General features: G+C 39.7%; 1 protein-coding gene across 2 annotated transcripts in view; it reads left to right on the top strand.

Moving 5' to 3' along the window:
- JAG2 (jagged canonical Notch ligand 2) overlaps positions 1 to 23,579 on the top strand; it is a 68,540-nt gene that overhangs the window by 18,044 nt on the left and 26,917 nt on the right. For both annotated transcript variants that reach the window (XM_050974815.1, XM_050974816.1), the window contains exons 3-5: positions 7,844 to 7,898; positions 14,463 to 14,717; positions 15,675 to 15,735. In XM_050974815.1, the coding sequence (XP_050830772.1) occupies positions 7,844 to 7,898; positions 14,463 to 14,717; positions 15,675 to 15,735 (371 nt within the window). The remainder of the gene's footprint in view (positions 1 to 7,843; positions 7,899 to 14,462; positions 14,718 to 15,674; positions 15,736 to 23,579) is intronic.

Genomic DNA, 23,579 nt, shown 5'->3' with positions numbered 1-23,579 from the left:
ACCACCTAGAATGTCATTGTTCTAGTAACTAGAATAAAGTTACTGGTCATTCATCTAAGATGAAATTAACTTTTTTTATAAGCATTAAACTTGCTTATTCAGTTGGGGAAAAAAATAGTCTTTCCTCCTTAATGTATTGATTAGTTTTATAAGCCAATACTTTTGTTGAGATTTGTGTCACAGAGCAGGTGCCTAGAAATGGCGTAGGCAGAAAACGTTTGCAGTAAAATATAAATGTTTCAAGAAAACTGACAGCTTATAGCCTGGATTGATATTAAACATTTATATTCTTGTTTCTTGCTGGAAAATCTCAAGAAAGGGAAGTTATCATGGGAGTTCTGAGTGGCTGAATTTTCACTGATTTTTGGTTTTTTTTTTTTTTTTTTTTGTTGTTGTTGCTGTTCTGAAAGTATTTGGAAAACAGATGATTTTTAAGTCAATCCTATGGTGTTTGCTGAAATTTAAGTGGCCATAGTTGGCAGCTTGGACTTCATAGTTGGAACTTAATCTCCCTGAACACAGCAGAGATGTGTACATGCTGGAATCAAGGGAAGGGGGTTGGATAGGGTGGGGATGAACAGCAGACAGCTATAAAAAGCAGAGGCAAGCATTACTGCTGTTCCCTTGGACTAGCATTACTGCTATGTGTGCAATGGTGAAAGGCACTGCTTTAAAATAGGGAGGGGCTCTTCCAGGAGCTGAGAGAAGTCAGCAGATGAGCTCTTCTTCGGATGAAATCCTCACGTGACTGCTGCCTGGTCGCATCTCCTGCAGGTTTTTTAAATGAGAAGCTGATTATTTGTTTCTGGTGCTGTGAAAACTGTTCCTGGGGTTCCTGTTTCCTTTTTCCTCAGGGATGCTGTGGCCCTGGCTGCAGCAGCTGTCTGACAGGTGCTATCAGAAGCCAGTGCTGAACCAAATGTGCCATCTCTGACTTGCCATTTGTCACAAGGTTGACTTGGCTGTGATGTGCTTTGAGTTTGTCTAGGGTTCTAAGTTACAAGAAAGTTGTGCAGTCTTTATTCCCATGGTTTAGCTTCCCATATGTAGATGGATCTCCTGAGGGCTCTCACTTTGCTTTTATGTGGTCTGAGTGATTATTAATGTGCTGCCTTGAGGAGCTCCAGTCTGTCATGGCATTTTGGGCTTTTGTGAAAATGGTTCTGTTTCCTACAAGCATTAGCCAAAGCTAGTATGACTTGAGATGATTTTGAGCTCCACAGCCAAATGTTTGCTGTTCCATGATATATAAAGACTGCTTCACACTGGGAAACTCCTGCTGCATTCTGCCACTGCAGGAGGATCAGTGTATCTTCAGACTTCTGAAGATCTTACTACAAATATGTCCTCTGGTAAGCTATGTCAGGATCCTGGTGGTTTGATCACCCTGGATAGAAGCACACTGCTCCTGTTTTGTAAAACACTAGGCACTGCCAAACAGGTGTTGTAATACCCCTTTGAATTCCTCCTTCAAGTTGTTTTATCTTTCAGATGCATGCAGCTGGTTGTTGATAGGATTCCTCCACCTAGTTGCTGGGTAATTTTCTTTACATGAAGTGAGTCTCTACCTGGGTGTTAAATTTGATATATTAACTCCAGGACTGACTCTTATTCACCTGTTGTTTTTATTTGTGCTCCTTTTGCAATGAAATGATCTTAATAGTCTATATTTCCCTCTGCCACCCCCACATGCACACACCTCCAGCTTAGGCTTTGCTTAGTTTGGTGGAGGAGTGGAGTGAGTGTTCAGACTCATGTAGGAGGGGATATCAGCCTGTTTGTTAACCATGGCAAAAAATAGCCCCTCTCACCCTCCCTGGTTTTGCAGACTTCCTAAAGATTGTCAGGTGGGGCTAATTCACAAAGAGTTCCCCTGACACAACAGTAGGGCTCCAGAGTTTGTAAACATCATCTTGCTTTTGTGACTGGGCCAAGAGGAGTATAACTGCAGTAATTGCTCTCAAATAGAAAATTTGAACTTGCTCAACTGCTTTCTGCTGCTGGTGTTTGCAGGACTCTAACCTGGCTTTCCACTCCTAATAAAATGGGGTTGTTTGGTTTCCAAAGGAAAAGCTTTTGTTTAGGACTCACTAGGCTCACTCCTTAAATGAAAAATGAAGATGCAGAGGATGGTCATCTTTCTGATTTTGCATGGTTGATGGTCTCTGAATTCAGCAGACAAGCTTCTTTCATGCAAGTGGCTAAAATATCCTTCAAGTTTCAGAAAAAGCCCTCTACCCTGTGCCTGCCCCCAATCCCCATGTTCCCCCCAAATGGGGATGATTTACTCCTTCAGAAAAGGTCCCTTTTATGACTTTATAATGTCTGTTTGTAAAAGATAAACCTACAAACTTTGTCTGCCTTTAAACTTGTATTGACTAGGAGTCCTAGATCTTCTCAGAATCTTTCTTCATTTTTTTTTTCCTTATTCACTTTCTACCTCTGGGTTATTCATGAGGAAGTTGTATGAACTTGCTGCAGAGTTCCTGGGGAAGGAAATGGAATATGCTTGCCTTGAAGTCAGCTTTTTCCATGGCAAGCAGGCTGCCTGGGGGAGGGGGAGAGGTGCTGAAACAAAAATAGAGGGGGGCAAGCTCCTAGACCTGTGCTTGTCTCACTTGGCTCAAAGTTTCTTATGAAAGCAAGTGTGAGAATTGACTGTACTGATCAAGACTTAGTGGACTTGGCTGCAAGAAATATTGATGGTGGTTTGTTCCAGAAATTACAAAAATTAACCTACAGTAAGACCAGTGATATGCTATCCAGTGTTTGGGCAGTTGAAATGTTTGAGTACAAATGTTTCCTGTGCTTGATTGAGGTTTGAAAAGAAACAGCGTTTACTGGAGATGAGTCCCTGCATTTACCATGTGACTGTAGAACAGGGAAAATAGAATGGGCTGGGGATTTGTTTAGGAGCAACACTTTTTTCAGCTTCATAGCTGATTCTTAAAACATTTTTTCTGTGTAGGCAATCCAATCAGTCCTTTTATTCCTGTGAAATTAATAACTTTTTGCTTGCTAGCATAAAAGTCATAGTAGAATGTTATTGACGTGGAAAACTTCAAGTATTGATTTCAGCTCACGCTTCACCTTTGGCGTTTTTCAGACTGTGGGTTGGAGACTCTAAGTTCTGTATCTGACTGAAAATGCTGTCATCTGATTGATCATCTCTCTTGTGATGAAAATTCTGACATGACTGGTTTGCCAGAAAAAAAACCCTACCTTTTGAATGTTGATTTGCAGATACCAAGGTGATAGTAACAGTTCATGAAAAGACAATGCCAAACCAATATTACAGGTCTTGTTTCCCCCCTCCCCAGACAGGAGGTCTCTGGGATAGTATGGGGAGTGTTTTGTTTAGTGTAAACAGAGGAATAATGCTTTGAAGCTGCTTGTGTCAACACCAATCCTGAGGAAAAAAAAAACACAACTGAGGCAGCATCACCAGGATCAACAGACTTAATTTGTATCTTTCCAAGCTACTTGGCATATCTGTTTAGTTAACTCCTACGAAGTGGCTCTTGCATAAGCTGTGCTCTTCTGCAGAAGTGCACCAATGCTCTTCTGACTCGTAGCCTTAACATCTGAGTTTTGATGTGATGAGCACAAATAATGATGTTGTGTGTTTAATTCTTTCAAAAAGTAAACCTAATGACCGGAGTTGGTAGAACTCCAGGGCTCTATGTTCCATACCCTCATCCCCTCCCCCTCAAATCTGTGCCATGCTCACTTTAACAATATTTTCCAAATGTTTTGCTAGTACTGGTTGAAATGAACAACAGATAATACTTCATGAAGCTTTTTGTCTAGATCAGAGCAGACTGGAACATGCATGTCCTGCTGTTCTCTTAGCCTACAGCAAGAGTTGTGTGCAAGTTAAAGCAACTTGCACACAACTCTTGCTGTAGAAGGTGTGGTGGTGTGTGTGTATTATGTGCCAGGCTCATGATTTTGTCACATTTTTAGGAAACTTGTGTAGAGGTTTTTGTTAGATTTATGCATGAACTTGAGCACACTTACATCAACAATCTCTGTGGAGAACATGTTCTTAAATAACTTTCAAGTGAGTCTTCATATTAAAGGTTCATCAAAAAGCTGAGACACTGCTGGATGATGTGAGGGCTTAAATATTTGCTGTATAGGTACTCCTTAGGTTCTGAAGAAAAGCTAAATTAACGCAAGTTCAGTTGCTGATTTCTGTAAGCATAATTTAAGAAGGATGTCAGGTGTCAATGTCTCTGCTATAGTGCAGCTGGTGTCAGTGGATGTGTTGGTTAGTTTGTGTTACGACTTTCTGTAGAAGAGTCCAGATATGACTAATGTCAACTGATGGTAGAGTTTTTATAAAATGAGTATGGCCAGCGTGAAGCTGAAAATATCCTTTAAAATTTATATCCATTAGTGTTATTAAACCTCAGTTCTTACTCCGGTTATTTGGTAAGGTTACACTCAGGGTGAGTGTATGGATGTTAAAATTTCCACTAATAAATAATTTTGGTAGTAAAATGTGTTTCTGATAATTGAGCCATTACTGGGGAGCTTTCAGTGCTGCATTTTATGAACATATTTAGTAACACAGATGCTTTTTTGTAAGTTTTCAGCTGTTGCTTTACAGTGAAGTGCAAAATTCCAAGACATGTAAGCAGATCTAGTGCAAGACTTGGTGCATGTGGTAGTGGCAAGACTGGGTTTTTTGAATAAGTGGGTTAAGGACCAGTTTTCTCTTTTGAGGTGCAGTAGTTGTAATGTGATGATCCATTGCATTACCATAGGGAGGAATTCCTCTTTCAAGTTATTGGCCAGCTGGAGATGAGGAAGGATGACAGGCTGGGTTGGTAAACCTTAACTGTCTTCTCTAGAGGTAAAATAGCCATATAAATCAGTTTTAAAATTGCATTCTTGCTGAGTCTGTTTGGGGCTTTTAAAGGGTGACTGTATAACTCAGCAGAGAGCAGAAGTTGTACAACTGAGAACTGTCCCAGCTGAAACTGACAGTAAATACACATTTGTCTATCAATACTGTGTAATGTCATTTGATTAACATCTCTAATCTCCTGCAAGTGTGACTGCAAGCCTTCCTGAAAGGTTACACTTTAAATGCTTGCTCATGTGTGAACAGCCAAGTGCCAGCCTGGTCACCCGTGAAAGTAGACACAGGGAAGTGAAAGGATTTAAAAAGCTCTGTCTTGTCTTTGCTGTGTAGGTTCTTTAAACTCCTTACAGGTGGGCTGTGGTTCTTGACCAGAAGGAGAATGGTCAAAGCAAATTCTGGAGACCAGGCCTGTGGGACCTGGGGCTTGCAAAGCCATGAGGAGGCAGCATGAGCTGTGTGGGCTCCTCCACATTTTGGAGGAGCAGTTCTGCACCAGAGCCATAGCTGCTCAAAATGTGCTGTTAAGTTTTTATAAGATCATAAAGCAGTATTTTCTGCTCCAGAGACTATGCCAACTTGTACCACATGGTTTGCCACCAGAGCTGTGGAATTTCTTGTTTTAAGCATCTTAAAATGCTTATTTATCCTCATTCACACTGTCCAGCACGATCATGCTGGAACAGTGCTCTTTACCCATCAAAATTCCTTAGTATCCTGAGCACAGATACAAATCTGCTTTCAAATGTTATGATGGGAAAGCATAGATGACTGGTCTGTTTCCTAAGACACCAAGTCAATCTTAAACTTTTTGTTGCTTTTTGTGGGCAGTCAGATGCAACTGCCAGTTTCCAGTAGGAAAGACCATCCCTGACATAAACATCTGGAAGCACTTGAGCACTGGTCTATATTTCTAATACAAATCAGTGGAACACAGGAAAACTAAGGGATATGTTAGAAGGTGAGTAGTTAAAAGTGGACGATGTGGATAACTTTGGACTTTGCATTGATTTGCAGAATTCTGGATTAGTTAATAATTTTGATACAAAATAAGCAGACATGCCATTGCCAGAAGATGATGTTAGGGCAGTATTATATAGAACTTATTTTTTCAGCTATTCAATGTGTGGGTGTTTTTTTCAGGTAGCAGTTAGGAAGAGGGGGTTGCAGGTGGTGTTTTCAGAGTGCAGTAGAATCTTATCTGCTTCCCTAAGTGCTGAGGCTGGGGAGTGCAGGGAGTTGGAGGGTGAAGGTACTAAAATGCTCCACTAATGTTTGTCTTTAAAAGTTGGATGGAGTTGAGCTGTGCTGTCATGCCCCTTTCCTTTCTCAACTGATTTCTCTCAGTTGTTCATTTCCAAGGGCAGTACAAACTCTCAAGTATGTCTCTGTCCAGTATGGTCACTGCTGAGCTCCCTTTCTCCTTCCTTTCTTTAGTCTAATCTAAGTAGTCACCACTAAATCCATTTCTGTTTCAGTAATGTAAAGTCATCTTCCCTTCTATATGTCTGAAGCTGAAAACACAGTTGAAAGACTTCTTTTCAAAGGCGGAGTTGTGGTTTGTATGTTAATGTAACTGAGCAGTAGGAAAATAAGCACTTGAGTGCATTTCTGAGTAGAATGATTCTGCTGTAGTCATAGAAGACCTCAAACAGAGCCTTTCTGCTTGGGGTGCTGCACTGATCCTGTTGTTGCTGTTGTTCTAAAATGGGGAGGTTTCAGAGTTACGATCAACTCTCCTTGGTGTGGAGTTGAGGGGTCTGTAAGGCACGTTTGGAGCTATCTCAAAATAAAAACAAACATCTCTTGATGTAGCAGTAAAATAGTCCTAATGACCCTGTGAAAGATGGCTGAATTCTTACATAATCCTCTTCCAAAGAGGGTCCGTGCAGTTTCTTCACTGAATATCCCCATACTTACGTGGATTTATAGATGATTAGGCTGTGAACTGTGCACACATCAGGGCTTGGCTCTGCATCAAGATGTGTATAGGAGGACTTTAGGGTAGTGGTGCAATAATTCCTTTCTTTTCTTGATGGTTTTTCCTTGATTTTGAACGTATGTGAGGCTCTCAATTTTACTTGTAGCACTTGGAAACTATCAAAGCTGAATGGTTTGACAGCTACTCTTGTTCAACTCAAAGCAGTTAAAAATTACCTGTATGCATAACTTTTTTCTAAATAAGTTTAGTATTTGAATATTAACATCTGTCCTACTTTTTTGATCATAAACCAAGGAAAATGCCTGAAGCCTTGGTTTAGTGAAGTACAGGCTTCTTGGTTTTTTCTAAATCATTTAGGATCTGTCTGAAATCATGGGTTTTTTCTTTCCTCAGGGAAAAGTACAGTGCCAGGTGTGCTTGTTGTAATAATTGTTTCTGCTATGTCTTTTGTAGTTCTGGTTTTTATGCTACTCTTTCATGAGAAAGAAGTCTAAATTTTTGATAGATGCAGGGTGAATTGTGTATTTCTTCTTTAGATATGTTTTTCTGTAAAACAGATCTGACAGAGACTTATCTTTCATGTGCTTTCTAAAGGATGGCTCTCGTGCCATTTTAGGGGAGGTGGTTCAGTTGTTTATGTCTTAAGTATCCCAGCTGTTTCCCAAGGTTCAGAACCTCATTTCATTTAAACCTTTTAGGGCTGCTTCTGAAAAAGATTTCTGTGGCTAAGCAAAGCTGAGAATTAGATGCAGTGGGAGGAGAGTAATAATAATTCAGTCCTCAATATGTGTGTGTGCATGGAATGTTTTTGTTTTGCTGGTAGCATGGCTTGTCCCACAGTTTTTAATGCTGTTATATTTCATGCTTTTGAGAAGACACTTTCAAGGGCTTTCACATGACATCAGATAAGTGAAATTTGCTACTGCTTTCAGTTGGCTTTCATGTAGCAGTAATATCTGCTTATTTCAAATCAGTTTGTCTGGTTGTAAGTTTTTTATTACTGTCTAATTGGTGTCTTGTTTTTTTTTCAGAGGTCGTTTACGTTAATATTAGAAGCATGGGATTGGGATAATGATACAAAAGCTGGTAAGTATTTATATAAAGCTGGAGTTTGTACTTATTCTGTGCTGTATGTGTGCAGACTGGGGAGGGGGGAAAGTTGTATCCTGCTGCAATCAGCCATCCTTCCAGATCAGCTCTGGGCAAAGCTGTTGTCTGAGTAAAGGGCATGTACAAATCCAAACAGTGAGTATTGGGTTAGGAACTGTGAAAAATTATTGCTTTATAGGAAGAATGGACAGTTGTAATGAAAGGGTGTAATTACAGTGACTCTTGATAATTAGCTGTAAAAATGTTTACAGATCATGCTAGACCCTTTATTTTTTTAGAGAAAGGAACATAATCTGTAGAGTTGCTCTTTAAATTCTCCTCAGTCTGCTTGTGATCACACTATGCAATAATTTCCATGATCATGTGAGCAATTAAACATTCTTGCTCCCCATAATGAAAGCGTACTTCATGTTTTTGTTGAAGTTGTTCTAAAAAATGGTATGATCCCTTCTCTGTTTCTCCTCAAGTACTGGAGCTTACCTTGCATTTTCAGTCTGTAAATGTTAATACTCATTGTCAAGGTAGGGTTATTGATCTGAAGTGAAAGCAAGATTATTTTATAAATACTTCAAAATCATATCAAGGTGCTGATTGCCATAATGCTGCTAAAGCAGGACTCCAGCTTGAGCCCACTCTTTATAAATGGTTTACAAATATGTCCTAAAATAACCAATGCTTCTGGCTACTAGATAAAAATGAATCTCAGGCTTGCATTTTGGTTATTGATGGATTGTTTCATTTCAGTTGGGATCAATGTAGGGGACGGTAAGTGTTTGAACATTAAGATAGTGGAGAGGTTATATATGTCCCAAATCATCATCAGATTCTGTATCAGTAATGATGAATTTTTAGTTTAACTGCTACCTGGACCCTTCTTCTGTTAGATTTAAGCTTGTATTGTTTAACAGCTCCTTTAGCCTTTTCCTATTGGCTGTGCTTTCTTTACATCTCTGATTAATGTTGCTGCAACCCCTTCAGTTGAGTTTGTCCACAGCCTTCTGGAATGGCACTTCCTAAAGCTGGGTGTGGTATTCAAAATGAGACCTCATGTGCTGAGCAGAGTAAGCCCAAATCTTGAATAAGTTTAGATATCCTACACAGTAATAGGTTGGAGGAATCCTCTTGAATGCTTTTTTAAAATATACTATGTGATGTTAATTTAAATGGTTTCCAGCTTGGGAATAATTTATCTAGGTACAGCTAGTACAGCAAATATGAGAATATTCATGCCCTAGTTACAGAGGGCAAATCAACTCATGAGATGTTGTAGAAAGGATTGAACATGAAGAGACAGCCTATCCTGTAAATCATCTGTATGCATTCGAGTGCTGGATTTCATTTTTTAATTAACTTCGTAATAAATAATGGTATTGTAACTTTCTGTTTATTTCTTAGAATTTGCTGAATCCTCTTGCAAATCTGAAGCTTTAAACCCCAGATTTCTTTTGAATACACTTGATAAGAAGACAGTCATCTCAGGCTTGTGTTAGGCCTTTGTTATGCTTTTTAGTTTAACAAGCTCTAACAAATCTCTTTACTTGCATTCTTTTTTTTTTTTTTCCCCTGAACTTGAGGCCAACAGGATATAGAGTGTTTTCTGGAGGCCCAGTGTGCCATCTCCTTAAATTAACAGTTTCTATGAACTCTGGGAGAGTATCTAAGTGTCAGATTACAGTTTAGCTCTATGAGAAACTGCTGATGGAAAGTGAACTTCCCTTTAATTTAGGCTGCCAGAGAGAGGTACTGCAACGTTGTATTGCAGCTGAAAGCTTGGAGGCTTGTCAGGTGAATTTAGGAAGGCTTTCTTGGCCTGTAATTTGGCAGAAGACTAGCTAAGTGCTTGTCTTGGTTTGATGTTTCTGTAGTTTTCTGATTCTGTGATAGAGATGTGTTGCTTTGCTGTGCTTCAATTTAGATTTGTATATAAGATTCCTAGGAAGAATTCCTTAATGCTGAAGGTTTTCTTTTTGAGGGATCTTGGCAGTGAGTCCTCCAGTAGGTTTTGCCTTGAGAATCTGTCGAGACGCAAAGATGCTTCAATTCAAAGATGTATTTTTGTAAGCACCACTCAACTGCCAAACAGGCACAGATCAGTAAAAATTCACATGTTAGAGAAGAGAAAAGGGAATACAGCAGCTCCTCCAGAGAAGAGGTCGTATCTGGTCCTGGAGGGGTGAAATGTATGTCTGTGGAAAGCTTAACTCCCTGTCAATCCTGAGTGCTGTGCTGATCTGGGGATCAGGTTACATGTATCTTCTGTTGCTACTGTAAGGTAGATTAATCAGAGTAATTGCCAGAGTCTGTTTATAAGCTGATTAATTAGTTCTAGAGTCAAGTTTTGCTTTCCTTTAATGGGGATGAGTAAGGCTGAAAGTTAAAAGTGGGGTCTGTGTTTCAGCTTGGACTCTAAAGTAGGTATTAAAAAACCAAAACAACAGCAACAAAAATAAACAACAAAACCCAAACAAGACAACAAGCAAACAAAACCTCCCCTAAAACCTAGAAAGAGAGGCTTCCAGTGAACAACTTGAAGGTTCTAGAGCATTTGTCATTGTTCCCTCCCTGTGTCCAAGCATCATGCATTCTTCTTGCACTCAGTGAAGGCAGGGGGACTCAGAGCTGACCTGTGAAGTACCATCTCAAGAGCAAGTCTGCCACAGCAAATGTTTCCCCTGTACAAATTTCTAGAGGGTCTTTCACCCCCAACTCCTGAACTGGTGTGTTTTTCTCCTCCTATGTGCAGCAGGGTTGGCTCGGGGGTAAGCTTGTGGCAGTGTAGTGTTACCACTTGTTTGCTTTGGGAGGGTGGAAGACGGGGAGAGGAAACTGGCTTAGATACAAAGTCACTGCAGAGGGCCTGCTCACTGTCATCTGTCACAGCAGTTCCACTTTCCAGGTAAGTCACTTGACTTGGCAGACTTCACCAGAGCTCTTGGCAATGCCTGACCCAGCCCTGTCTTGACAGAGCAAGCTGGCATCTTCACTTGTGAAGTAACTTTCCATTTGACTCTGTCTGCTGCAGGCATGCAGTGGTTGCTTTGGTCCTTCCCGTTGATCTGTAGGAGGCTCATCTGTCCATAGTGCTCAAGAGATATTGCTGAAGAGAATGTGCTTCCTGAGGTGGGCACCTCCTGCTCCTTTGGGTGTGAAGTTCATGTGATGTCACTGTGGTCCCTTACAAACAACTGCCAGCATCACCTTTTGTACAGCCCTGTTGGGAATGTCTGACCTCTGCAAAGGATTGGGGTGCTGATGGGCAGTGTTCTTATTTGTATATTCCACAGTTAAATACTCTTCAGATAAGGCTTTCTCTTCCAAAAATTAGATACTCTGGGAACATTAATTAAAGAACTACCTTTTAGGCATCATCTCCTTTTATGCAAACATCTGTACCACTATCTGCTTTTCTAGAGAGGCTTGTAGAAAACCTGTTAATCAGGGAAATTGCTTGAGGGCTGTTTGTGTGTATGTAAGCGTGAGTAATGACTGATGCTTTTTTGACCAGTAACAGGAGAAATCCAGTTATGCCTTTACTGAAGGCTAAAAGTAATAAGTCTGAACCCCTGGTGCAAAGTCAGATGCAGGGAGCAAACTTGTCTCATCAAAACAGGGTGAGAGGCTGAATCTCTTCAGACACACTTTGGTATTGTGGGGGAGGAAGGAGAAACCTTGACAAACACGTTCCTCCCTGTGTTTACAGATCTCTCTGGAAGATGCACCTTCTGTCTAGGATCAGTGCTAAATTTGAAGTGAAACAGAACTCTCATACTTACTCTGGTACTAAATTCTTAGTATTAGAAATGAAATTACTTGGAGCTGCTTCCCTCATGCCTTTTGTGGCTCAGGGTAAACGATTTGGCTTGCTTATTTAGCCTATTAAACCCTACTTATACTGATACAAGCTTGAGAATAAACCCTTAAGACTCTGAATACATTCCTTTTCAGAGGAGCTTGTGAAGATAAAGTTTGAGTGCTCAAAAAGATAAAAAGAGCACTCTTGGGTTATTTCCCCTGTTCTTGACCCCTGATATCAAGAGGTCTGTTCTGCATAGGTATATTTGCAGTAGCTTGTTCCAGTTAACTGGGTCTGATGAATCTCCATTAGCCTGAAGATGCCTGATAAGAATTTTATTATATGAGCTACTCCTTTAATCTCAGGACCTGTTCTTCAGTCCATCTGATGCACTTTGAGGAAACACTTTCACAGCAGTGGCTGCTGCAGCTGTTTATAAGGAGCCTATGTTGCTTTTATAGCAGGAAAGCAGCTCTGTAATGTATATTTGCTATTCAATTTTCCTTGACTATCCAGTGATTCAGCATGTTTTCCTTTAGAGTTTTTCAATATTCAGTGGAGGAAAATAAGATTATTAAAGGATGCTGCTATCTGCCAGGGAAGTGGTCATGTCACCATCCTTGGGGGTATTTGAAAGATGTTTAGGTGTGGCACTTGGGGACTTGGTTTAGTGGCAGCCTTGGCAGTGCTGGGTTAATGATTGGGCTTTGATGACCTTAAAGGTCTTTTCCAACCTAAAAAATTCTGTGATTCTATCTAATTATTAAACTTTCAGTGGTGACTGGTGTGATAAATATTCTGTTGGTCAAAAATAAAATGCAGGCAGCCTTTTCTCTCTTGCATATGCTGCTGGATGACAGAGCAGCTTATGCACAGGAATGAGTTAAAGAAGAGGGATAGGCTTCAGTGTGTCTTGGCCAGCCATAAAATGTTTCATGCAGTCTAGTCCAAGCAAGCATGACTTACAGCTCATACATGGCAATACCACTTTTAATAATAAATACTGTGAGATCTTAAAAACTGGATACCTTTCAATGCTTAGTTAAAAGGGATTCTTTTTAAGTTCAGTATTTTTTCATTTCAAGAGGAGACATTTTTATAGAAGCAAGCTTGGAAAAAGATGCCAAGAGAGGGAGATACTTTGAAGAGCCTGATAATTCTGTAACTATTCTTTTCTCTTAATATTGGAGCAGCTGAAAACACTTTACTAAGAAATGCACAGAATTCCTCTAAACTGTCAATGTTCTGGTTGAGAAACAGGCACTCCTTGGGTTTTGTTTTCTAAACATAAGAGGTTAATGAGTTCTAAAAATCAGCTGGGTAGGTAAAATGGGTTTGCTGAGAGTGGTAGCTTAGTATTGCTTGCTACCACCTTGGCATGTTCTATATTATTAATAATTTGAACTTCAGGCTTTGTCTCCCTATCATCTCAGGCTCTTGCAGTGTGCAAGTTATTGATTATTCATTTCTTTTAACATGTACTTTACAGAATCTTTATTTAAAGAAAATGGGTGCTGAAGCTCTGAGCTGGCAATATTGTAGCAATTTCATAAATGTGTATGAAATTAATATGTTCAAGTGAAGCTTCTGTACCTTTTTCTCATCCTTTAATAGTGTTTGTAGTTCCAGATGTGACTTGCAGTCACCTAGAAAAGCTGTACAGCAGGGTGGTACCAGATTTGAATGGTGAACTCATTAGAAAACTGCCACTGGAGCTGCTCATTGTGTGCCCTTTCCCTCCCCCTACTGAGCTTTGCTTATTCTCAATATTTGCTGAAGAAATTTTGTTATTTCATTGTACTGGCTCTAATTGTCTCACCTCCTGGTACTGAAGCTTCTATGCAAAGAATTACATAGATAAAGATACAAAACCCATATTTATGTGAATGAAAATACTTTGTGTTGGCAGTTTCTGTAGTGTTACAGCCTAGAATCCTCTTTTCCCCTGGGATGTGTAATTCTTTGTGCAGGTTTGGCCTCAGTGAGTGGAGTCTGGCAGTAGCAGAGCTGCTGCTTTCCATGGGGAAAAGGCAGGATGCTTACAGAGTGTGCTACAACAGGGATCACAGTTATCAGGAGTTTCCCTGGGGGTGAGGATAAGGAGGATACAGAGCTGAGAATGGCCCTTAACAATCTGGGTACACTTGTTTACTTCTCAAAATTTCAAACACTAGCTGTCTAGTGTTGTATGGAATGGTTGTAAATATTTTGCCTTTATTTTAGAATGAATAATAAAATGGAAACAAGCTAGTTTATGTATATAATGCAAGCCTACAGGAGCATTCACAATTGCTCAGTAATTTTGCAGCATATTGAATATATTGTGTTTTGCTTTATTTTTTAAATTAAACTCGCAGCAGAGAACTTTATCTCAGCTATGAAATTATGCAGATCTTGCAATTTTATAAGAACAAAAAGACGGCAAGAAGAGCCTCAGATCAAGATAAAGCTGCTAGTTGTCAGCATGTGGGTGTGGTGTGTTTGGCTGCCTTGAAAAATAAGCTATTTCCTATGGATTATGTTCCAGGGTTTTTTAATATTTCCTTTGGGACGCTTTTTTAAATTGGCCTTCCTGTAATGAACTTTGCAAGGCAAAGGAAAATTCAGTTATACAGTAGATCTTTATCATCTTAACATTTTCTTTACTTGGTTTTCCCTTAACCAGTTGAGTACTTCTGATTGGATTCCATGTCCTTGTGTGCTATCAGACTTAACCTCCTGTTGAATTTACCCTTCTTTCCAAAAAGGTGAAAACTTGTTAATAGAGCGAGTGGCACATGCTGGCATGATCAATCCAGAAGATCGATGGAAGACCCTACAGATTAATGGTCCTGTTGCCCACTTTGAAGTGCAAATAAGGGTGAAATGTGATGAAAATTACTACAGTGCTCTATGCAACAAGTTCTGTGGCCCTCGAGATGACTTTGTTGGTCACTACACTTGTGATCAAAATGGAAACAAAGCCTGCATGGAAGGTTGGATGGGAGAAGAATGCAAACAAGGTATGTTTCCTTTGTCTTGGATTAGCCCTGGTGTATGTAGAATAGGTGTAAACTGCAGTAGGTACTTCTGTGGTGTCGCTGCTGTAGCATTTTAATTTTAGGATTTACATGCTTTGTCCTTTCAATACAAATCTTTAAATTAAACATCCTTGGTGAAAAGTGGAGCACAGGATACAGTGTTGCTTCTGGTGTGTGCTGTGAACATACCTGAACAAATCTAGTATTCAGGGAAACATCCTTTTACTAATTGACTTTATTCAATGTGTTCTTTCAAAGCAAAAAGATGCATTACATCTGTTAATTTAAGATTTTATTGAGGTGATATCATCACTTACACAGTAGACTTCAATGCTGTAAAAATGCGCCCATAACACTGTTTCTGCAAATGAAACAATTTTAAGTGAAAAGTGTACAAGGCTGAAAGTTTTTTGATAGCTCTTAATGGGAACAGAAATTCAAGTGTAGTTGTGCCTTTTAATGTACCACTCAATCAAATCTCTCTGCATTTTGCCTTCAGTAATTAGTCCTAAAATTATTTGACATTGTCTTCTTTCTGCTGAGGGCTCTTTGGTTTTATTTTCTGTTCCTTTTCAGTAAAAAGCTTGTTATTGATGGGCAGGACTGTTTTTACAGCTTACTCAAGGTCATGTATCACTTAAAGTTTGGGATTTCCAGCATAATACCAGTCTTATACCAGGTTTTAAAAACAACTGCATTTCATAAAAGTTTGAGTGCTAACACTCCTGCTGCAAAGCTTTTTGGCTGTAATGGTGCTGTGTTCTGTGAAATAACTGTCTGGAAGGAAGAACTATTGGAACATGGCAGAAGGCAGTCTGCTTTGCACACATAACAGACAGGCTAAATGACAGGAGCCCTGCCTGAAGAGCTCCAGATTGCTGCTGCACTAATGGATACCTGGCTGCCCAGACTGATGCCCAAATCTTTTTGTGTCTACAGCTGTGTGCAAACAAGGATGTAATTTGCTCCATGGGGGCTGCAGTGTACCTGGGGAATGCAAGTAAGTCTGCATGCTTGAGTATCTTTTTCTTTTTTCTTTTTGGGTGGGGGGATGCACCGATCTCTCAAGTATCCTCAATGTATATTGCTACTTTTCAATAAGTCTCCTTTAAAATGGAAAAATGCTGTACCAGAACATGGATGGAAATGGATTTGAGGTAGATGTCATGTGTCTAAGAACTGCATATATTCTGAACTGTTTAATGATGTTTTACTATTTTTTGCCTATGTAGGACTAAACAGATTTGCTTCATGTAGTTCAGAACTGTACCTTTATTGAATGAGAAAATCCATATTTTTGTTATTTTCAAAATATTTAGAAGCTTTAATCCCTATATATTTGTTTCTCTCAAATGGAAAGGGAAAGCTTGCTCTTTGGACTGTTAGATGAGTAAATGCTCTCAGTCCTAGAGCACTCAATATACATTTTGATGACCAAAATATAGTAAATTTTGCTGTTCCAAGAAAAAAAGGGTTTTGGTAACATTTGCAATAGAGTAGCAACCCCAGCCTAAACTTTTTACCCCAGGTAAATTTTTTTGGTCTCTGAATGTGAGAGAGCAGAGTGAAATGTTCCCTTAGCTTTGTGATGCAGCTGAAGTAGACTGTGATAGCAAGGGCAGTTGATTGATTTCCTGTAAAGGTTCAGGCATTCAATGTAGTAGGTCAAGGGGAAGTGGGTGTTATTTTTACACTGGCTGTTGAAGAAATGGGACAGGTCCACTTGTAAGTTTGGGATCCTGTGTAAGTTGTTGAGTTTATTTGTGGTCAGAGTGGTATGCACCATTGTAAGGGTGGATTCACATGGTGCTTCCTTACTGAGTTGTGTTGAACCTGCTTGATTGGAATGATGTGAAACTGAGCTGTGGCTGCCAGAACCCCTGAGAGCTGACAAATACCACTTTTGACAAGCTGTGACAGTTTAAGGCAATTTGGCTTCATCCTTCTGACTACTGCAGCCTCCACAGAAGTGACAGAAATGGGATGCAGAGTAGTCCAGCTTAGCTGGGCTTAGAGTTGAGCTGGGGTTGAGATGCCAGTTCATGAACTGTGGTAAGTGACATGCAGAAAAGTCCCATCCTGCTGCAGAGCCTCATGGCTTTAACACTGGGGAATGCCAGATAACAAAGCAAACCTGAAATCATTGCAGCACAGAGTGGTTTCTTACTGCCCTGAAACTTCATCACATGCTGCTGACTTCTTGAAGGTTTGTTGTGTTGTAGCCCTCTGGTCTGACTGAGAACTGTAAATTTGAAGTGCAGCACTTCAGTTTGTGGTTTCGCTTCTCAAGCTATATAAAAATTTTTTTCAATGAAGATGTTTAAATGATGGCTTCTGTTTTGTGTAAGAATATTTATATATAAAGTTATTTGTGATTTTTCCATATCACTAAGTATCTTCCTTTTAATTTCAAGTATTCAAGGGTGCTACTACTACTGTTGGACATTTTTTTTTTTACAAGTAGAGGTTGTTGTTGAGAGCTGGGCCAGTATCATTTCTGTCTGAAGAAGAAACACTCCTTCCCTTGAGCCTTCCAAGAATGCATTTGTTCCCCTTGAGAGACTATTTTAATGAATTTTGATTCATGTAAGGGGTTCTGGTGTCCTGCAGGTGTCAAAGTAACGTCCTAGGAGCCTGTGAATATTTGCTTTTTGGATGCAAGTCTTTGACTAAATGTGTAAAAGAAACAGATTTAAACAAATACAAAGCAGTATTTGGTTGGGTTTTTTTTTTTTTTTTGGATGGGGTTTGGTGTAATTTCCTTTTTAACTTCCATTTCTATGTGGTACCAGCTGTATGTGAGAAGACAGAAGCTGGAGAGGAGGAGGAGGGAGGTTTCAAGAAGGGAATATAAAACCTTTCAGGCTTAGAGGCTGGGTGCTGTTACCTTTTCAAGGGGGCTGTCAATAGGTGATCTCACATGGCAAAGCCTTTCCTTGCAGCCTGGAGCTGATGGGAAGAAGCATTTGGGGTTTTAAATCCAGGTGTTCCCTTGCAACCCACCCAGCTAAACTGAGCCCACAAAAATACCCTGAATCTACTGAGGAACTTTGTCCAGGTATCTCACTATTGTGATGGGTGATTCTCACACCTGAAAGAAAGTACTGAGGGAAGGAACAATGGATTATTGTGTGCAGTTTACCTTATTTCTTGATGCCTGTCTGCTCAAGTCAGAGCTGTGATGAGCAAACTGAAGGAGAGCAGTGGCTTTTCTCTGTGTGGCCACTCCTTGTAATATTGCAGAAAGTTCTTAGCTAGCTCTTCAATGATGATTTGGTAGCTTGAGTGTGTTCACACTCAAGCTTAAATTGTCTTTCAATTCTACTCTGTCATAGTTATTAGAATATATTAGAAATGTTGCTTTTAACCAAAATGGATAATACTTTCTGTAGAAAAATGATGGTGGCCTAAAAATAAACAAGGCTTACAGACATGACCTTTATCTTCAGCAGTACAAAGGAAGCTGTTATTTAAAAGAAACTGCTATGTTTGGTGCTATTGAATTTTAATCTAGATTCCTTCATTCTGGTTTCTGGACAGCTGCCACTGTAATTTAACAGGTGAAAACAATGTCCTTTTTTAATTCAGAAAGAAGATGAAAATGTGAGAAAAAATATGGGTGTGAGGTAGTTGGGAACCAGCTGGTGCCAAAAGCTACTTAATTGCCAAAACTTGCTGTTAGTAAATAGAAAAGCTGGAAAATGGCTTCCATCTTCAACTTGCATGAACGTGGAGGTAACTTAGAGGTTCCAAGGCTTCCACCATGGTCTCAAGAAAAGATCTATCCTCCATCTTCTATGTTCCAATGTAATTTACAGCTGTTCTTGGATTAAAAGTTACACTAAAATCAGAGGTAGCTAAATGACCTCAGACTGCTCATAGAGGCTATGTCACTGCTTCTGGGTGTGCATCATCTGTTGGTCAAGTTCATGCACCCAAATGCTTTGAGAAAGTTACAGTGATGAGATGTTTTCTATTTATTCTGCTGAGTTTCCATCAAAATGGAAAATAAATAGGGATGACTAGATATCTCAAAATGACCTGATGTAGGAAATGACTTTGTGGTGTTGCTGGGTCTAGGTAATGTGCTTTTGTGGAGGCAATTCAGCAAAAATTTAAATTTCCTGAATAGAGATGAAAAAATACCTTGAGGAAAGCAAAAGCAACTTAGCTGAGTCTTGCTAGGATGGAAAAATGCCACCATCCTAAAGAGAAAACAAACCAGTCTTTACCCACAGTGCATCAAGACAAACTTTGGTCTGTAGTGGCAGGATAAATGGTCTTTTTTTTTAATTGACTTCACCAGGCCAAAGAAGTAGGAGGGATTATCAAAGACACAACATTGCAGAGCCTTGATGCTTGTACTCTTTATATGTTTTTGCATCATTTAAAGTACTTTGTTAAATCCCATTAAAATGTCTAGAGGAGAATGAAGTTTGACCTAATGGCTCATATCTGGCTTGGGTTCAATGACCTCTTGAAATTAGCAGAGTTGAATGTAAAGAAAGCCCCAGTGACAGTCTCTTTCCTTGATTAAAACTGCTGACCTGGGTATGTGTGGTACCACTCATAAACTGTCACTAGTCTTAACAGCTCAATCTTTCACTTCCTTGTTATCCAGAGTGGTATGGCTTTGGTTAAGGTCCAGATGGGACTCATGCCTGGCTTACATTGTCATAACCCTGCCAGGATGTGGTATTTTCAGAAGTCTTTCTACTTATTGCCTTTGGATGTTGGTTTCTCTAAACATCTAAAAACAAAATAAGAGGAGTTGAATCCCTAACACTGCTCAGCTTCTGTTCTGCAGCCATGGTAAGAGCTAGGTTTTGTCCTGGGAAATGACAGTCTTACTTTCCACAACTGATAGGAAATTTTGTTTAGAGTGTGCAGACTAACTGAAATGAATTTGAAATGGGATCAGTAATAGTACTCTAATGTGAATTCTGTGCAAGATGGATAAAGCAAGTGTACTATTTTGAAAAACTTCTAAAATAAGGTTTATGTGCTTGGAACTGACTTGTTCTAGAACTATATATGACAGTTTTGGTTTTACAGTTTTGGTGCTTTTATGTTTGTTTGGTTTTATTTAAACTTGTACCTTATCTTTGCCCCACTGAAAAGGTTTTCTCCAGTTTTCTGTCCAGTGCCATGCCTTTTGTTGTCCTTGTATTCCCCTTCAGTAGTCCTGCAGTGCATGCAAGGGATGTGGGCATCTCCAAAGTGGTTTTGTTCCCTTCAGTCTGTCACTTTACTAGCCAGACACTGCTCAACTGTTATCCAGTACTTTCTTTAGAGATGCAGAAAAGCTGCAGCTGCAAAATGATCTACAACTCATACAACTGGAGTATTGGTGGTGTAAAAAGTGTTCTAGAGAGTCTTTGTTAAATCTTAGACTTCTCAGAGGCTATCCAACATCACTGATGTCTCGCTTGTGGTTTGTGATGGCTGGGTGGATAACATGTTTAACATCAACTGGAGAACTCTTGTCTAAACTTTTTATTTAAAAAAACCAACAGCTGGATTCTTGTAAATTCATTCTTGGGTATAAAGTGATCTGGTGAGTCTTTTCAAAACAGATTGTTACTGGAAGACTGTAGAGGGCTAGCAAAAGGTCCTATAGAACTGAAAGAAAGAAGGAAATAAAATTCCAGCTTCTAAAAATTGGGAGAAAGTAAGAGGTGGGGATCTTCCACAGGTGTTTCAGAATGGAATTATTAGAAATCTCATAGGCTGCTCTGAGCAGTAAACTAGAAAAAAACTATGTTGGAGCAGTGTGCTTAGCTGCTTTGGCATCTGACCAGCTCAATTCCAGGAATGCTGGGCTGCCCATGATCCCTAAAAAGTGTGGGGCTGCTGTTTGCCTCTGCAGGAATGCACTTGGTACCATGACTGGGACATCTCCTGTCTCCTCTTTAGTGTAAGGTATCCTATCACAGCTTCAGGTCCCCAAGATCTTGTAAAATTCTTGCTATTGCTGTGTCTTTCCTCATGCTGAGTTCTCTTGCCTGTTGTTACAACCAGTGTGCTTTTATTATTTTTTTTTAATGTCCTAGTGGTAAGCCCTTAGGGAATGTTGGCAAGCCTTTTACAAGTAGACACCTTAAGTTAGACAAAGAATCTCATGTTTTGCTTCTTTGTTGGTCAAGGAACTGAGGCATGCTCTGCATGAGTGGGTAGGGTTCAGAACATATCCTAAAGGTGGATCTGCATCCAGGAGATGGAGTGGGTGTGCAGGAAGTAAAAACATGTAGTGCTTGAACTTGTGTCTACAGCAGTGTGGGGAGTGCAGCTGAACTAGAACAGTAGATCAAAGCAGTGCAGAGAACTCAATATCACACTCCAAACACTTCAGGACTTTAAATTTTAAACTCTCTAGTCTGTTCTTGTGGCCTGAATGCCTGTTTGCAGCTGGAACACATTGGGTGTGCTCCTGGCATTCATTGTCTGATGTTACCTTAGTTTAACCTAAGAGGAATCCAATTCCTTTGTTACAAAACAGCTCTGTGTTGTGAACTAACACACTATCAACAGCAATGATCAGGCAGTTCACCTAAAAAGCACGTTCCTGGTGTGAACTAACGCAAATACAGGCACACCCTTAGAGCCACTTATGTAAGTTAACTGAGCAATGTTTTGGCTAAAAACTTGTGAACCATCCCCTCTTTTAACTTGTTCTCAAAACTCTACATAGTACTGGAGTGAGACTGTAAGCTTTCAATAACTTCCTTTATTAGAGGAGAAAAATGTTTGTAGGGAAAGGTTTGTATCTTTTGGTGTGATAAGAATGCTGGGAGTGAGAGGAAAAGATAATAAGCTTTCAGGTAATTGAATTCTTTGAGCTCATTAATTGAGTATGTTTTCCTCTGCTATTCACAAAATTATCTTGCCTATTTTGAAGGTAGGAAAGTGGGCAAAGTGTTTCTGTGGCAAGTTTTAGTGAATGACTACTGTACTGCTTATTAACATTGAATCCAGGTGCTCAGAATTATAGGATCTAACAGCTGGGCAATATTGCTGCCTGCTGTGCAGCAAGTAATCTCCTAAAAGTTTAAACAGACTTTCTTATGGTTATTTTAAGTAAATAACTAATATAAAGCTATTGTTCTGGCCTATGCAACACCATCCTGTTCACGTCACTAGAAAATTTAGTGGTTTTCTATTTAAGAGGGCTATTTCTCCCCCACCCCTGAATGATGCATTTTGCTTCTGCTCTTAATGTCACTGTTTTGCTCTGTTTTCCTGTATTGAGTGTTTTGGCCCCAGCTTCCACTTGAAACATGGTTGGGAGAGGCTCCTTCCAAAAAGTCTGCTTATAAAAAGGTGTAAGAATATCTCACAATGACATTATCTTCATTCTTTGTATGATGAGCAATATATCACTGAGGTGTAACCTGTGATATTTAAAGGTTTGAACCACATTGCCTACATCCTCCCTGAGATTTTTTGAAATTTATTTTTAGGCCCCATATTCTTGCATTGACTTCAGGAATGGACTTCAGTTTGGTGGTTTAGGTGTATTTATGCACGAGATGCTGACAAAGCTCTATAAGTAGGTATGGAACAGAATTAACTTAGGTATCCTCTCCTTCTCATGAATTAAAGAGCTTTTTTTTTTAAGGTTAACCAGCATAGATTAGTCATTGGAGGAGTTGTGCTATACAAAGTTTCTCGGTTGATCTTTGTGCACAGAAGGATCAGGACTCTCAAATAACCAGGAGAATAAACCATGTATGAAGATTGTACAAAAGAGCTGAGTTTAAGATGACCATTGAGGGCACCCTGGCTTTCTGCTGTGGTGGCAGAGGCATCCTCCTTTTGGATAAGGAGGGTGTAATCACTCAGGGTGCTGAGGGGCCATGGTTCACAGACCATCAGGATCTGAGTACATCTCTTTACCTTTCCACATCACTTCTATAATTGCCACTGTAGGATTTGACATAAATTTATGTAGTCTGGACAACATTTCCAGGGCCTCTTTGCCCAAGGAGGTCTAGTTAGACCCATCTAGTTAGTTCCATCTAATTTGGAAATGTTCAGTTTCAACCTAGCTCTTACTAAATAATTATAAGAAACTTCCTCAGAGGAAAGCAAAGGCCACTGTCAGCTTTTTCCTTAATTATATCTCTTTCAGAAGAACATAAGGAAAGTATATTTCTATAGAAAAATCCTCTATTAGACTTGATAAGTTTTGGGTTGGAATGACCCCAGGAAAAACCCCAAATGTTCTGTTTCATGCTTCTCCCCCCACTTTCCCCTGCCTGAGTACCCATGTGACTGAACTGTGTGTTCAAAGTTCTGACTTTGAACTGTGTGTAGTGATAAGTGCTTTTGTATGATTCCCTGATGTTAAATTTACCTCTTTAAATGCACTGAGATCTGCTGTAGAAAGTCCATTATCCTGAAATGTAGCTGTTTGAAGCCCCACTGAGCTGAATTATTGTGGCTTTTTCTGCTTGACAATGACAATAGTATTTTTTCTGCACAGTTGCAGTTTTTCCAATCTGACGATTGAAGGGTTGTCTAGAATTTTTGCTAATGTTAACTCCTGCCACCTCCAGTCTTTTGTTTGAATTCTCACTTTTCTATTGCCACCAGACTCTCATCTAAGGAAAATGGAAGCTGTGAAGAGTGCCTGTAGAATTACCAGATCTGTTCTCCAAGTTGTTGGTTTCAAGATAACCAACAATTGTTCTTCTCTCCCTATTACGCTCTGTGTTAGTTGTGACCCAGGGGGATGCTTTAGTCTGGGAGCAGATGCCTGTGCTTCAGCCTTCCATCAGGAAGTTACTAAACTGTAACAATCTATTTATGGTAGCTTCTTTGTACTGCTAATAACCCAGCAAG

Source organism: Serinus canaria, chromosome 5 (assembly GCF_022539315.1).
Source record: "Serinus canaria isolate serCan28SL12 chromosome 5, serCan2020, whole genome shotgun sequence".
Taxonomy (NCBI): domain Eukaryota; kingdom Metazoa; phylum Chordata; class Aves; order Passeriformes; family Fringillidae; genus Serinus; species Serinus canaria.
This window is presented reverse-complemented; position numbering and strand designations above follow the sequence as displayed.